The sequence below is a fragment of a genome, unplaced genomic scaffold, assembly GCF_019419815.1.
Source record: "Pyrus x bretschneideri cultivar Hongxiangsu unplaced genomic scaffold, Pyrus_bretschneideri_v1 Contig2, whole genome shotgun sequence".
Taxonomy (NCBI): Eukaryota; Viridiplantae; Streptophyta; class Magnoliopsida; order Rosales; family Rosaceae; genus Pyrus; species Pyrus x bretschneideri.
Window position 1 is genome coordinate 11,385,945 of NW_025999501.1, and position 13,482 is coordinate 11,399,426.

At 40.5% G+C, this 13,482-nt stretch overlaps 2 protein-coding genes across 2 annotated transcripts; one reads left to right on the forward strand and one right to left on the reverse strand.

Moving 5' to 3' along the window:
• Positions 1-4,510: 4,510 nt before the first annotated feature.
• On the reverse strand, positions 4,511-6,615 carry LOC103930526 (mitochondrial succinate-fumarate transporter 1). The gene is made up of 2 exons (XM_009339871.3): positions 6,163-6,615; positions 4,511-5,378 (listed from the first exon to the last, which is right to left on the reverse strand). Exons 1-2 carry the CDS (start codon positions 6,595-6,597, stop codon positions 4,839-4,841), a joined length of 975 nt encoding a protein of 324 aa, XP_009338146.2. The 5' UTR covers positions 6,598-6,615; the 3' UTR covers positions 4,511-4,838.
• Positions 6,616-8,837: 2,222 nt separating this feature from the next.
• LOC103930552 (em-like protein GEA1) lies at positions 8,838-9,714 on the forward strand. The gene is made up of 2 exons (XM_018643314.2): positions 8,838-9,007; positions 9,101-9,714. Exons 1-2 carry the CDS (start codon positions 8,875-8,877, stop codon positions 9,445-9,447), a joined length of 480 nt encoding a protein of 159 aa, XP_018498830.2. The 5' UTR covers positions 8,838-8,874; the 3' UTR covers positions 9,448-9,714.
• The last annotated feature ends 3,768 nt before the right edge of the window (positions 9,715-13,482 follow it).

A 13,482-nucleotide genomic window follows, 5' to 3' on the forward strand; every position in this document is an offset into this window, starting at 1 on the left:
GGCTTAGCCGGTCGTGTCTGCATGAATCAGATGATGGTTGCGGAGCGCGGCGGCAGGTGGATGGGTTTTTTGTTTTGTTTTTGGCAGAAGGGTTATGGCTGGTGTAATAAGGCTAATGAAGGACGATAGACTTTTAATTTCTTGTTTAAAGAATAGAACTGAAATAATTAGGATGAAAAGTTTTATATTTGTGAACTTAACTAAAAGTTTGATGACAATAAAGGCATCTAAAAGAATACTCGTTTGAAATTACTTTTAAAATAACTGAAATAACTTTTAAAGAAAATGTTTTGAGTTTTAAAAGCACTTTAAATGTTTTTTCAATATTTACTTGCATTTTTACAAAGAATTGATTCTAAAAATATGTTAACAAAAAACACTTTTAATCATTTTAAAAATAGTTCCAATTGAGCCAAACTGTCATATATCAACTAGTGAAACATTTTGAATGTTACAAGACAAAAAATGGGTCACTCTTCAACACCATATACAAGCAAAACAAATGGGCCACCATACTTCAAGATTTTGCATAATTTACCGACTGGAAGGCAGAAACTACCATTTTATGGATGTCATTATTGTAGATCTCTTATGTTTGACCGTTTAAGTCAGATGGAAGTAAAAGAGTGACTTGCAATGCATCTAGTTTACTGGAAAATTGTGGTGGAAGATTCTGAATTTGAGACTTTCTACATTAAAAAATATTTTTTGTAAACGAAGGTATTCGTGCTTGGATGGCATTCCTGGCGGATTACAAGTCTACAACTACAATACAAGTCATGAGCCTAAACAATAACTTTTTTTTTTGTTCATTCTACGGTGGAAAAAAATTCCTTTCTTTCCACCTCGTCTCGAATCATCGCAAGGAAAATTATAATCAAAATCGGGGCTTTAACAGGTTTATTGATAGAGATCAATCGGTTATTCCGGATGCATTAGTCACACTTTGACATCTTTCACTGGGTCGCTCCCACTCCACCTCCGTGTGTAATAAGAGCATTTCCAACATGTGCTCTCCCCCGAGGGATAGGCCCGCGAACAGTGGCAGAGAGCTCGAGCAACAAAGCCCAGCGTGTGCTGGCGTTGGACCCCAAGCGGGCTTGAGGGAAAGGCCCAGCACGAGTTGCCAGCCAGAAGGTAACGTGACATGGGCTGACGTTAGGGTGACGTCAGCCACAATATAAAATTAATAAAAATATAAAATATTAATAAATATATATATAAATTGTAAAACCCGGGCTTCGAACTCAACGACTCTTGCCGGAGTTCGTCGCTGAGGTTGATGAACACCCACAGACAAATGGTAGAGATCCATTCCTTCCTCCACCGCAGCTGCCGCCGCACCCCACACCGCCTTCGCCCCCACGCACTCGCGATCCTCCTCCTTCCACTGCTGCGCCCAGATCGCACGATTTGGGATTTGTTTTTGGGGGGGGGAGAGAGAGAGAGAGAGAGAGAGAGAGAGAGAATTTGGTTAGGGAGCGGGGAAGATTGAGACCGTTGATGGAGGTTGAGGTGGGTGGGGATGGTGAAGATGGAGGAATAGAGGTGAGGAGGGTTTGAGTGCATTGGGGTCGGGGGGGGACACGGGTTGAAAATCTGGGTGTGGGTTGAAAATCAAGTGAGAGAGAGCTGCTGAGTTTGAAAAAGAATGAAAAAAAAAACACACACAGAATGGTGCGTTGGCCGCACCATGTGAAAAGAAGAAAAATAATAATGATAAAAAAAGGTTTTGGAATGGTGCATCAGCACCATGTGAAAATAACAAGGGTTTTGCACCATGTGAAAAGAAAAAACTAAAATAATTAAAAAAAAATTTTAATAGAAAGTGGTACAACGAGACCGATTAAAAATCCTATCTGAAATTACAAATAAAATTATTTTGTATTATTTTAAAAAATAATAATAATATTTTATTACCTATTGTCAGGGCTATTCAAGTGCAACGGTGGAGATGCAAAAGACAATTACGATTCATTAAGGGTAGTTACTGTTTATTAGGTGGATTAAATAGTGAATAGCCTGAGGGAGGATTTCCCATAATGAAAGTGCTCTAAGCGCTCTCGGATTGGGATTTTTGGAATAAGGAATAAATAAACCATGGATAAATCCCAACTAATCTTTCTTAAATCTAAGCGATCTTTGGGGTACCCACTCACAAAGGGGTCACAATGACCAGGCTTAGGCGATTGTTTACCATATCTGCAACCAATGTAGATTTAAGCAAAAAAAATTCAGTTTTCTCCCGCATCTTATTATTAAAGATAGTCAATAGAAAATTACAGCAAAATAGCTAAAATTAATATCTAATATTAAAGTATAAGTAGCTCCTGTGAATTTCAGCTCATTTAGATCCATCACTTTAAATGTCTTAAAGATATAATTTTAGCTTATTCAGTTGTAAATTAACCTCATATTTTGTCATTGATGAAATTTGTGTTAAGTAGCAAAATCCAGTCCTAATAATTGACCTAAGCCGTCTAATATGCGTCTTTCAATTTATAATTATGTGCATTATGCCATTGCATTTTATGGGGCTTTCTTTCTGTCATTCACATCACAACTTTGGAGAATTTACATAACTTTTAGGATAAATGACAAAAAAACTACCTCAACTATTGGTCTGACGACATTTTCATACCTTATCTTTTAAGAGTGACAATGTCATACCTCATCTTACGAATATGTGACAATGTCAAACCTCTATCATTTTTTCTGTTAAATGCTAACGTGGCTTGAGACGGAATCCACTTCCTAGCGGAGTGAATAAAAATATTAATATTTTAATTAAGTATCAAATAAAATATTTTAATATTTTTATTTTAAATCATGTGGGACACCCCCATAATTCTCTTCCTCTCTCCTTTTTCTTCCTGATCCGTACCCATCTCTCCTTTTTCTTCCTAGAGATGCGTTCCATCTCTCTCACATCCAATTTCTCTCTTCTCTCTCACCTTCATCCATTCTTCACCTTCTTCCTTTGTCCATTCTTCACCTTTATATTTTTAAAAAATTTGGACCAAAAAAATCCAGATTTTGTTTTTTTTTTTTTTTTTTTTGCAGTGGGTTTGTCCGGCCTGAGACAAGATCGGCAAGGCAACGAGAATGCAGGGCCTGATTTGGTGGGGCCCGGCACGGAGGATTGACAGGTGGGGAGACGGGGTGTATCCGATTTGGGAGTGGGCTCGGGTGGGGAGAAAGGGGTGGGGAAGACGAACTTTGGTTTTTTTTTTTTTTTTTTCTACACTTTTCTGCTCAAGTCGAGGCCCGATTTAGGCTCCAGTATCATCTTCGACGCCTGAGAAGAGAAAGAGGCGAGAGAGAGAGGAGAGAGAGGGTGGTGGGGGAAGGTTGGGGGGAGTGGCGGGTGGGAAGGTTTCTGGGTTTTGGGGATGTAGGTGTGCAGAGAGGGTCGAGAGAGTGAGAGAGAGACGAGAGAGAGAGAGGAGACCGTCTCTAGCCACGTCAGCACTTAACAAAGAAATTAACAAAAAAAACTAACGGAGGTCTGACATTGACACAAATTCAGGTATGACATTGTAATTTTTAAAAATGAAGTATGAAAATGTCGTTCGACTCATAGTTGAAGTAGTTTTTTGTAATTTACTACTAATTATTTACATATCTTCGTTTTCTAACTATCCAAATTACTAGAGAATAAACAAATTTCTACAAGTAATTATGCAAGTTGAAGCTACAAAGTTGTGTATGAATAAATGCCTCGAGGCCTATTATTCAATTCCACGAAGTTATTATTATGCTTAAGCATTTGAATTCCAATGATGTCTCTAATACTAATGTTCCTGGTCCTGCTCCTTAGGACTCTACTTATGGATATCCGCATCTCGAAATCACCATAGTTAGGAAGTAAGACGAGCAACACAAGCAGTGACACTACTAATGCTCCGAAGAACTTAGCTTCTCAATTGCGATAACATCTACCTATGAAGTTTTATTGTTCTAACCGGAACAATATAGTCGTTCTCTCGCAATAAAATCAGTTTTCTCCAACATCTCATTATGAGGTCAAATCAAAACAATAAACTATGACGATGTAGCGAAAATTAGAGATGAATAGTATTAATATGTATTATGAAAATTATAAGCTATTGTGTTTCTGAAAATTGGTCTGATATTGGAATGTAATCCACTAAAATGACTCCAATTTACCAATTATTTCACACTTCTATCGTTTAACCATGCTGTGATGGAAATTTCATTTTCGTGAATGTGCATACATGGCATGTTTGTGTTACGAAATACACAAGTAGTTTGTGAGTCGTGACATAGGATGTTCTTCTTTTGTGACTTTGGTAAGTCAGAAAAGTCACGACTCTCTCCATGGCATCCAGCAATTCTTGAGTGCGAAAGCCCATATAGGATAACAAACACAAGAGGGTCAGGGGACCAAAAACGCGGTCAGATGGCCGCGTGGTCCAGATGCCTGGACTCTAGAATATCTCCCACAGTAACACCAACACATCAACTCTTAAGTACAGTTACTTTAAGATTAAAACAAAGAAAACATCATCTTTATTTAGTTCTCTAACAATCAGTTCCTGATATAAATTGAACAGACACAAAAATTGTGATTTCCATTGACATCCTTGCAATCATAATTGCTACACAATGGAGTTTATTTCTATAAAGATGAGAAGTTGCCTATTCTCCTACCGATCGTCAAAAATACTGATCAGGTCTGAAAGAACCGGTGTACATTTGGAGAAGCCGAAGAAACTCAAAGAGGAAACACTAACTGCAAAATTAAGATGATTGCGGGATGTATTCTTGCAACAAAATTGAAAACCAGAACAAGCAAACCGATGAAATGATGATACCTACAAGGGTGCATTACGAAGATATCGTTTCTCATACAATCCTATCACTTGGTCAGCCACAGTCCACATAATGGCTTGCCCGGGAGGTATCCTCATGAGCCGAGGCAGGAGTCCTTTCCACAAAGCCAGAAGCCCTTCCTCTGCGTATATTGTCCTGATCGCATGAATCATGCCCTTGTATTTCATCTTGCCATCAACACCTCGGCTCTGAGCCATCAGCCTCGTTTTCACAACATCAAAGGGACCCGTGCAAATGGGGCCGGCTGTGCCTGCAAGGAAACCAGATATCATAGACTGCCATGGCAGCAGGACTCTCCCATCTCCTTCATGTTTCTTCCACAAGAGAACGTCGAACGCATTTTTGGCTGTAAACATGGCAGCCTGGTTCGTCCCATTTCGCATAACAGTTGGAGCAGCACCTGACCAAAGCCCACGGATACCTTCCTCCCGAATGATCGTACGAGCACAGTGAATAGGACCCTTATACTTCAGAAGCCCGGGACTCAATCCCTTCTGTTGCTGCAGTCTAATTTTCACCACCTGCATAATTCAAGACCAAAGCCGACAATGAACACGCAGAATTTCCTTGTTTTGTTGAATGACCTATGTTAGCTTGCACACAAAGATTCACAGGAGCTCCCTCAAGAGCATAACTAACTGACTGAAGCCGACAATGCCATATAACCAGCTAACCATTTCAGCCGTAAACTGAGTATAACTAATGCAACTAACAGCACAATCTTAAACAATCCCACATCAATGCTTAAGAGTTCATACATGTTCGGACAAAATGCTAATTCTCTTACGCACATTATTTTTCACGAGTGAGCTGTTGAGATTTAAATCTCAACCTTAGCATTTTTGTGTTTTGATTCGCAGGAGAGCATCACTCTCGCATGAAAACTAACAGCGAACAGAAGAAATTAAGCAAGTGCAATGAGCAATTCAAAACATAAAAGGCGGTCGGTCGCAAAATAAACAAATTAAATCAGTATCTTCCCCGAATTCTCTTATCTAAATTAAGCCGCACAATTGCCAATCATAGATAAAATCCACGAAGAAATCACATTTAGGCATTCTGGCATAGCTACAGTGGCTCTAGCAAATGTACTAACTATGCACCCAAGTCCGAATCTCCGTCCACTTTAAAAGATTAGTGGTGCATAAGTCCGAATCTCAGTTCACTTTAAAAGATTAGTTTAAAGTAAAATATCGCTTTTAACATGCCACCTACCACCCCAAGATACAAAATCTAACCGCATTACGAAATTCGAATAAAGTTGTCATCTTTTCAATTGAAAACTAAGAAGACAAATGCACAGACCTCAAACGGCGTGACAATGACGAGAGCTTCGAGAACTCCAGCTCCGAACCCAGAAATGAGCCGGCCGTGGTTGCTGACCTTCCCGGTCTCCGCGTCCTTAAACGCGCCCTGCAGCACGGCGTTGGAGCCCATCCGAAGCGCGTACTTCAAGGTCAGGTGGGTGGCGAAGGGGGTCAGGCCCTTCCAGAGAGCCCGGACTCCCTCGGTGCGGGCAACGGTGGCGCCGCAGTGGATAATTCCCTTGTAGGTGCCGGTCCGGTCGAGCTGGAGCCGGGTCTTGATGACATCGATGGGCTGTAGGCACGCGGCCTCCATGATGCCGCCGAGCGAACCCGACAGAGCCTTCACGTACGGCGGAATTGGCGGCTTCTTGGGCGGCGGCGGCGGTGGCGGGGGGCTCGTAGGATTGGGGTTTTCATTTTGGTTTTCTTCCATGTTTTTTGGGATCTCGATTCCAAACTTCGAACTGGATTTGGAAATTGAAATCTGGGTTTTGATCAGAAGAAGAAGAAGGGAAGGGAAAAGACCAAGTTATCCTCCTCCTCCTCTTCTTCTTACTTATGAGTAATGAATGGTCACGTCTTCCTCTCTGTTCAAACTGAATCAGCAGGCATTGGGAGAATAATTAGAAGTAATTAATTAGTGGTTTAAGTACAATTAAGGGTTGACAATTAAGAATAATTAATTAGTGATTAAGTACGTTTTTTTGAGGTGAATTGTCTACCTCCCATTTCCATAATTAATTAGTAATGAATGATTACGGTCACGTTAATATTTTATATTTCTATTATTTTTTATTTTATTATTTCTATAAAAAATTAATATAAAATTTTGATATGATTTAATCATAATCACATATCGAGGGCATGTGAAGAGTGTGAAAATGAAAGGATAGACAATCCCTCCCCTTTTTTTTTTCCCGCATAAACGGAGGTCAAATGGGGAAGAATATTTAACCAGAACCGGAGAGACGTCTGGGGACGAAATTCAGGTTGTCTCGTGTGTTTTTGGATCTGATGGGCCGCCGGTTTTGGTGCGCGGGTCAATAAGACGGGCGTGAGAAGATTTGGGCCGGAAATTCTCACTACACACCTCGATGGTGGAGTCCACTACAATTGACTAGTAGTCCATATGAGGCCCAATCATAAAATTGCGCTTGGTTTAATGATTTCACCATTGTTCTTCTAGTTTGCATTTATTAGGGAAAAAAATTGGCATCTAACCAAATAAGTCTCAACTTCTTGTACTAAGAAATTTATTTTAACGTGAAGGTCATATTATTGTTATGTTATTAATTTACACGTTACGAAATAAATTACAGAGCAATTTTTTAAAATGAAATTACAGTTTTAGTTTATTAAAAAAAATGCTGAATTTTAACCATCAAATTTAAAAGTTTTTTTTAGCCAAAATGGTTCATAAGATTTGCATAACACATCATTATAGTCTTTGTGAAATCAATGGAAGTGGTCTCTGAGATTGTCCACCATCAATCATTTTGATCATTCCATGTAAAATTATATTAAATAAGGATCAAAATAATAAATATACCCTCAATCTAATAAATAATGGATCAAATGATTTGACAAAAATTAAAGGTATTTTGGTCATTCTATTCTTATTTAATGGAAGATTTTTCAAGAAATGACCAAAATGATTGATGGTGGACAAAGTCTAATACCAATTCTATTGATTTCAAATCTCAAGGACCAAAGTGAGGAGTTATGTAAATTTCATGGACCATTTTGATTAAAAAACCAAATTTAAATTTGAAAGCTTATATAGTAGTTTGACATCATTTAAAGTTGTGCTCATCACTCAATTGGTCAAATTAAATTATTATTTTTTTAGATAATAATTTTTTTAGAAAAGAATAAATAAAATTTATACAACTCATTTATTATTATTATTTTTTTTTGAAGCTATTGTCCTTTTTAGCAGCAAGTGATAGCTTTTAATTCATATCATGCCACGTCATATTTAGCTTTTCAGTTGAATAATATTGTTTTTGTGCTTTTGTGACTTTTAGCGCTGATTTGTGCTTCCTTGTACCCAATTTTTAGACTAATCTTAAGATTAGAATAGTATGGTATATGATTTGCAAGATCCATCATATCATTTGGCAACGGTGGCTGATTCACTGTGGACCGAGTTGAGTGAGTCACCAAAAAGCAGTGGACTCGTGTCATTCTTACTGCAGAGTTAAACAGAGCAAATCAGCTGTGTGGCATCACCCCAAAACCTCCAGAGCTCCCCATCAGCCGCGTTCACAGCATAAACCCATTCGATCAGTTCGAAATTTAAACCATGAACAATCTCTCTCTCTCTCTCTCTCTCTCTCTCTCTCTCTAGGCAAGCGTGCGGGTGCACTGTAGCAGCACATTTGCTTCGGTGCAGACCTATAGGATGAAAAGTAGAAAACAAGGATATAGAGTCGTAGCAGTGATGACCATGAAGCTACGGACTCGTGTCGTTCTCCAAACTCCATGCTACTTCTTCACTGACAAAAACACCTACGTGGCATTACCCCAAAGCTCCAAACCTCCCCGTCAGCCGCGTGTACCCTTACGCGGCACCTCCTCCTCCCTTTTGCCTCCTTACTCACCTTCCATCCCTACCCCTATAAAAACAACTATTTCCCTCCAATTTAACTCAGTAACATTTTCAGACAAAATTCAAAAGAGTTCCGTGACGTGAGAAACAATAAGAGAAATGGCATCCGAACAGGAAAGGCGAGACCCACAGAAAAGGCAAGAACTGGACCAAAAGGCAAGGCAGGGAGAGACCGTCGTCCCAGGTGGAACCGGCGGCAAGAGCCTCGATGCTCAGGCGCACCTTGCTGAAGGTAAACCTTAAAATCATGCATGCATTCTAAATTTCCATTTACTGTGTGCAGCTTTTTGGATCTGGCTAATGATGCGTGTGCCTGGCGTTGAAGGACGCCAGCGCGGAGGTGAGACAAGGAAGGAGCAGCTAGGTCATGAGGGGTACCAGGAACTGGGCCAGCGCGGAGGTGAGACAAGGAAGGAGCAGCTAGGTCATGAGGGGAACCAGGAACTGGGGCAGCGCGGTGGCGAGGCCAGGAAGGAGCAGCTTGGTCATGAAGGGTACCAGGAGCTGGGGCACCGCGGAGGCGAAGCCAGGAAGGAGCAGATTGGACATGAAGGGTACCAGGAGATGGGCAAAAAAGGCGGGCTCAGCACTAAGGACAAGTCCGAAGGAGAGCGTGCTGCCGAGGAAGGCATCGAGATTGACGAGTCCAAGTACAAGACGAAGAGCCGCTAACATGGATTATTAACCAGTGCTTCCAAGCCCAAGGCCTCTGGCTTGTAGTTTTTGTTATTAGGGTTTCTAAGTTTGGTTTAACTAGGGTTGTAGGATGCGTGGTGTGTCTAATGTCTTTGTTCTTCGTAGGTGGTTGTAGTAATAATGCTTGTCCAAGTGTGTTCACTGTCGGTCGGAGTTGGAAATTACATCGCCAGCATCTTGTGTATCCAAGCTTGTTTTGAGGTCTTCTTTAACTTTTTAAGTGTCTGTCCACAAGTGTTTGTACTTTTTAACAATGCATCCAAGCTTGTTTTGAGGTCTTCTTTAACTTTTAAGTGTCTGTCCACAAGTGTTTGTACTTTTTAACTTTCTGGTAATTGTATCAATGAGCGAATCAATGATATGTTACAAACACCCTTTTGCATTTCCAACTGATCAGGTGAAATATCGAGTATCGATATTGAGGTAACGATTAATAGTCAATCTGGAGTGTTAGCACCAATATTTGGAATGGAAGCTGAACTACCATTTCCTTTTCCCAGATGAAAGATTTTCAGTGTGATCGGTACACGAAGTGGTACATCACGTGTCACTATATAAATAGTAGTGTGACAATCCGTTCCAAATTTTACGTTTTTATTTTATTTTAAAAGTGTGAATTTACGAAATTGCCCTAGAGGCAAGGACTTTGACTTCCGTTGACCATCGATTTGAAAGATGTGGGACTTATTCTTTTAGCATATCCTCGTAGTACTCATTGGTACGAACGTATAGGCGAAAGCCGTTTGCAAGTCCGGATTATAACGGTATAGTTACGGACGTTCGAAATTGGTTATTCAAGGTTAGTGTTTATTTAAATTAAATGGAAGCCCAATCAGAAAAAAAAAAAGAAGAAAAGAAAAAAAAAAAAAAAAAAAAAGGGAAAAGCTTCCCGTGCACCCATACTCGATGCCACCATCTTGAAGCTCTCATTCCCTTCTACAAAACCCACCCAAGAACCACCTTGATTAACCACGGGATGTGGAGGTTTGAGGCCACGAAAGTTGACGAAAATCAATGGTGCTCCGGCCACCCTTCTCCATTTTCCGGCAAATCGGCAAAGCGATGGCCGATGCCACCACTTGGGCTTTGTAGCCCATCATCCCAGGAGCAAAACCCAACCAACCTTGATCCCGTTGGACCACCGTAGACGACGAATCGACGTCGGGAAGTTTTAGGCACCCGCCGGCTTCGTGGGCAAAATTGACCATCTTCCGTCCACTTTTGGACTTCGTGGCAGGTATGAAAGTTGCTCCACTCACTGAGATCTTCATTTCTGTGAAGTTTGATAATTTTTGGAATTAGTTGGATTTTCCGGCGAGTCGGGGCGGCCGACCGCCACCCGCGGCGGCGCGTGCGGCGGCGCGTGCGGCGGCGCGTGGCCAGTGGGCCGCCAATGCTATTTTTAGGCTATGTCAAATGTCTTGAATTCAGTTTTGTCATTTGAATGACGTAGGTTGATCGTTGGAACCTAAATTCTTTACGATACGTTACTTGATAAAAATGTGAATCGATGATCCGACCGTTGGATCGTCACCAAAATTGGATACATTATAATACGTAATATTTAAAGATCATAGGAATTTACGGATCGGGAATCCGACTTACAGATCTTCCTGAATTGGATTTGTAAGTTAGTAAAATAAATGTTCACGGCCACTTGTTTTAGGCAATTGGCGGAGATCTGACCGTTGGATCGTAATGAAATTTTAATATGTTATTCTAGAAACATATTGTGGATCGTTGGGAGTTGCGGATTGAAAATCTGATATGCGGATCTTCCGGGTCAAGTTATACAGGGTTGTAAACCCTACCATCGATCTTTGATCGACGGTTGACTTGTAGTCAATGGGTCTCAAGCTATTTTAGAATGTCGTTGAGGTTGTGTTTTATGTGAATTACATATTCTACGGATAAGAGTTCTGAGATGTGATTTGATAATTGGTCACAGGGACCAATCATTCAGGACGCCTCGATGCGTGCGCTAGAGAATCATAGCGTGAACTCCAGGTGAGTGGATCTTTTCCTTTTTATTGTGCATATTATTGAGAGTTCAATCGACACTTTTAAAGTGATTAGGTATATTACCTTCATATAATTATTATGAATGCTTAAAGTACCTATATGAACTACGAATGGCTTGATCCCTATTTAGGGTACGTAGGCAGTCTAACGAGACGTTATATGCAGCCATAAAATATTTGAGACAAAAGCCTTGCTTGGGAAATTGAGTAATGCGAAGGAAATTGGTAAAGACAAGTTTTAGTTATTGTGAATTAGTTAGTTAAATTAGATTTAATTGGGTTGTCATGGATAATTATCTCTGAAAATAAGTAGTTTGGGAGTAGGGCGTTACTGATTGTACACTTCACACCATATTGTTTATAATTGAAAATGCTACGACATGGTTGAGTAGTAGATTGCATCATGATATATCCATATGTATATTACTTGCATATAATTATTGGGAATGCTTTCAAGTGCAAAGGTGAACTCAGGACACCCAGGTAAGTTCAGGTGAGTTTATGGTATTAATTGAATCGATTGAGTTATAGCATGACTACAGTTATGAGTTAGGCAACTTCGATAGGTTGCCATGAGTTGCACATGTTATATTGAGATGCATTGAGAGCTCATAAACCTGTACCCCGGTGTTAGTGCTCCCGCCCGTGGCCAGGGCACAGTCCTTCACGTGATGTTCACCTCCCGCACCTTACGCTCACCTTGGATCCAAGGTAGGTGCACAGTCCTGTCGTACAGACCACTTTCGGTGGTTCCGACTCGTAGGTGACCCGCGATTATTCGCCCAGTCTTCACGTGATCGTAGCACTTGAGCATATTTATTTATACCCAGTCCTGTCGTACAGACCACTTTAGGTGGTTCCGACTCGTGTGCAGGTATACTTATTGAGCTATTGGCTAGCCATGATTGACGAGATATGGATAAGTCGTACAGGTCACTATAGGTGACTCCGACTTATATGCTAGCCAGGATTGACGAGATGTGGATAAGTTGACGAGATATGGATAAGTCGTACAGGTCGCTATAGGTGACTCCGACTTATATGCTAGCCAGGATTGACGAGATGTGGATAAGTCGTACAGGTCACTATAGGTGACTCCGACTTATATGCTAGCCAGAATTGACGAGATGTGGATAAGTCGTACAGGTCACTATAGGTGACTCCGACTTACATGCTAGCCAGGATTGACGAGATATGGATAAGTCGTACAGGTCACTATAGGTGACTCCGACTTACATGCTAGCCAGGATTGATGAGATATGGATAAGTCGTACAGGTCACTATAGGTGACTCCGACTTATGTGCTAGTCATGATTGATGAGATACGGATAAGTTGTACATGTCATTTTAGATGACTCTGACTGATATATCACTTTGTATTGATTTAGTTCATTTGGCCTACTTATTAATGTATGGTGGATTTGATGGCAAACCGTGGTTTTGGTCATTTCCTAGTATGGTTTGGATATATGTATATATGTTGTACTATCTTATGGAAAACGATACGGGTTTTACATTTAGGGGCATTACTTTCAGAGAGGTAGTAACTTGGGAAGCTTGGTTTTATTGCTTACTCACACCTTCTGTTTGGTGCCCTCCAGGTTTTAGCTGCTGAGTTTATATCGACAAGAATCTGTGGCGAATCTTAGTATTGATGGATATTTTTGAGGGTATGATTCTTACTCACATTACTGTACCTTACTTATGCTCTGACATCGCGCGTGAAAATGGGTTCGCTCCCACTCGTAGCGCCCTCTGGTATTTAGACACTTTTGGAATCAAATTCATTCACTTTTTATACACTATCACATTTTATGGCTTCGTCACCTTCCAGGTGTCGGCCAGCACAGCTCGATTCAGGGTCCAAGTGGACTTTCTGGGTCGGGGTGTGTCAAGTAGGATATGTGTCTTAAAGTTAATAAGAAAAAAAAATTTCTATCTTAATTTTTTTGATCTACCAATTTTAGATGGTTAGGGGAAACTAAATAAA

Bases quoted from the DNA above. Each gene is read 5' to 3' on its own strand.
- LOC103930526 (XM_009339871.3), bottom strand. From the start codon at position 6,597: ATGGAAGAAAACCAAAATGAAAACCCCAATCCTACGAGCCCCCCGCCA. The intron at 5,379-6,162 runs GTCTGTGCATTT...TGAATTATGCAG, and splicing joins TCATTGTCACGCCGTTTGAG to GTGGTGAAAATTAGACTGCA.
- LOC103930552 (XM_018643314.2), top strand. From the start codon at position 8,875: ATGGCATCCGAACAGGAAAGGCGAGACCCACAGAAAAGGCAAGAACTG. The intron at 9,008-9,100 runs GTAAACCTTAAA...CTGGCGTTGAAG, and splicing joins TCAGGCGCACCTTGCTGAAG to GACGCCAGCGCGGAGGTGAG.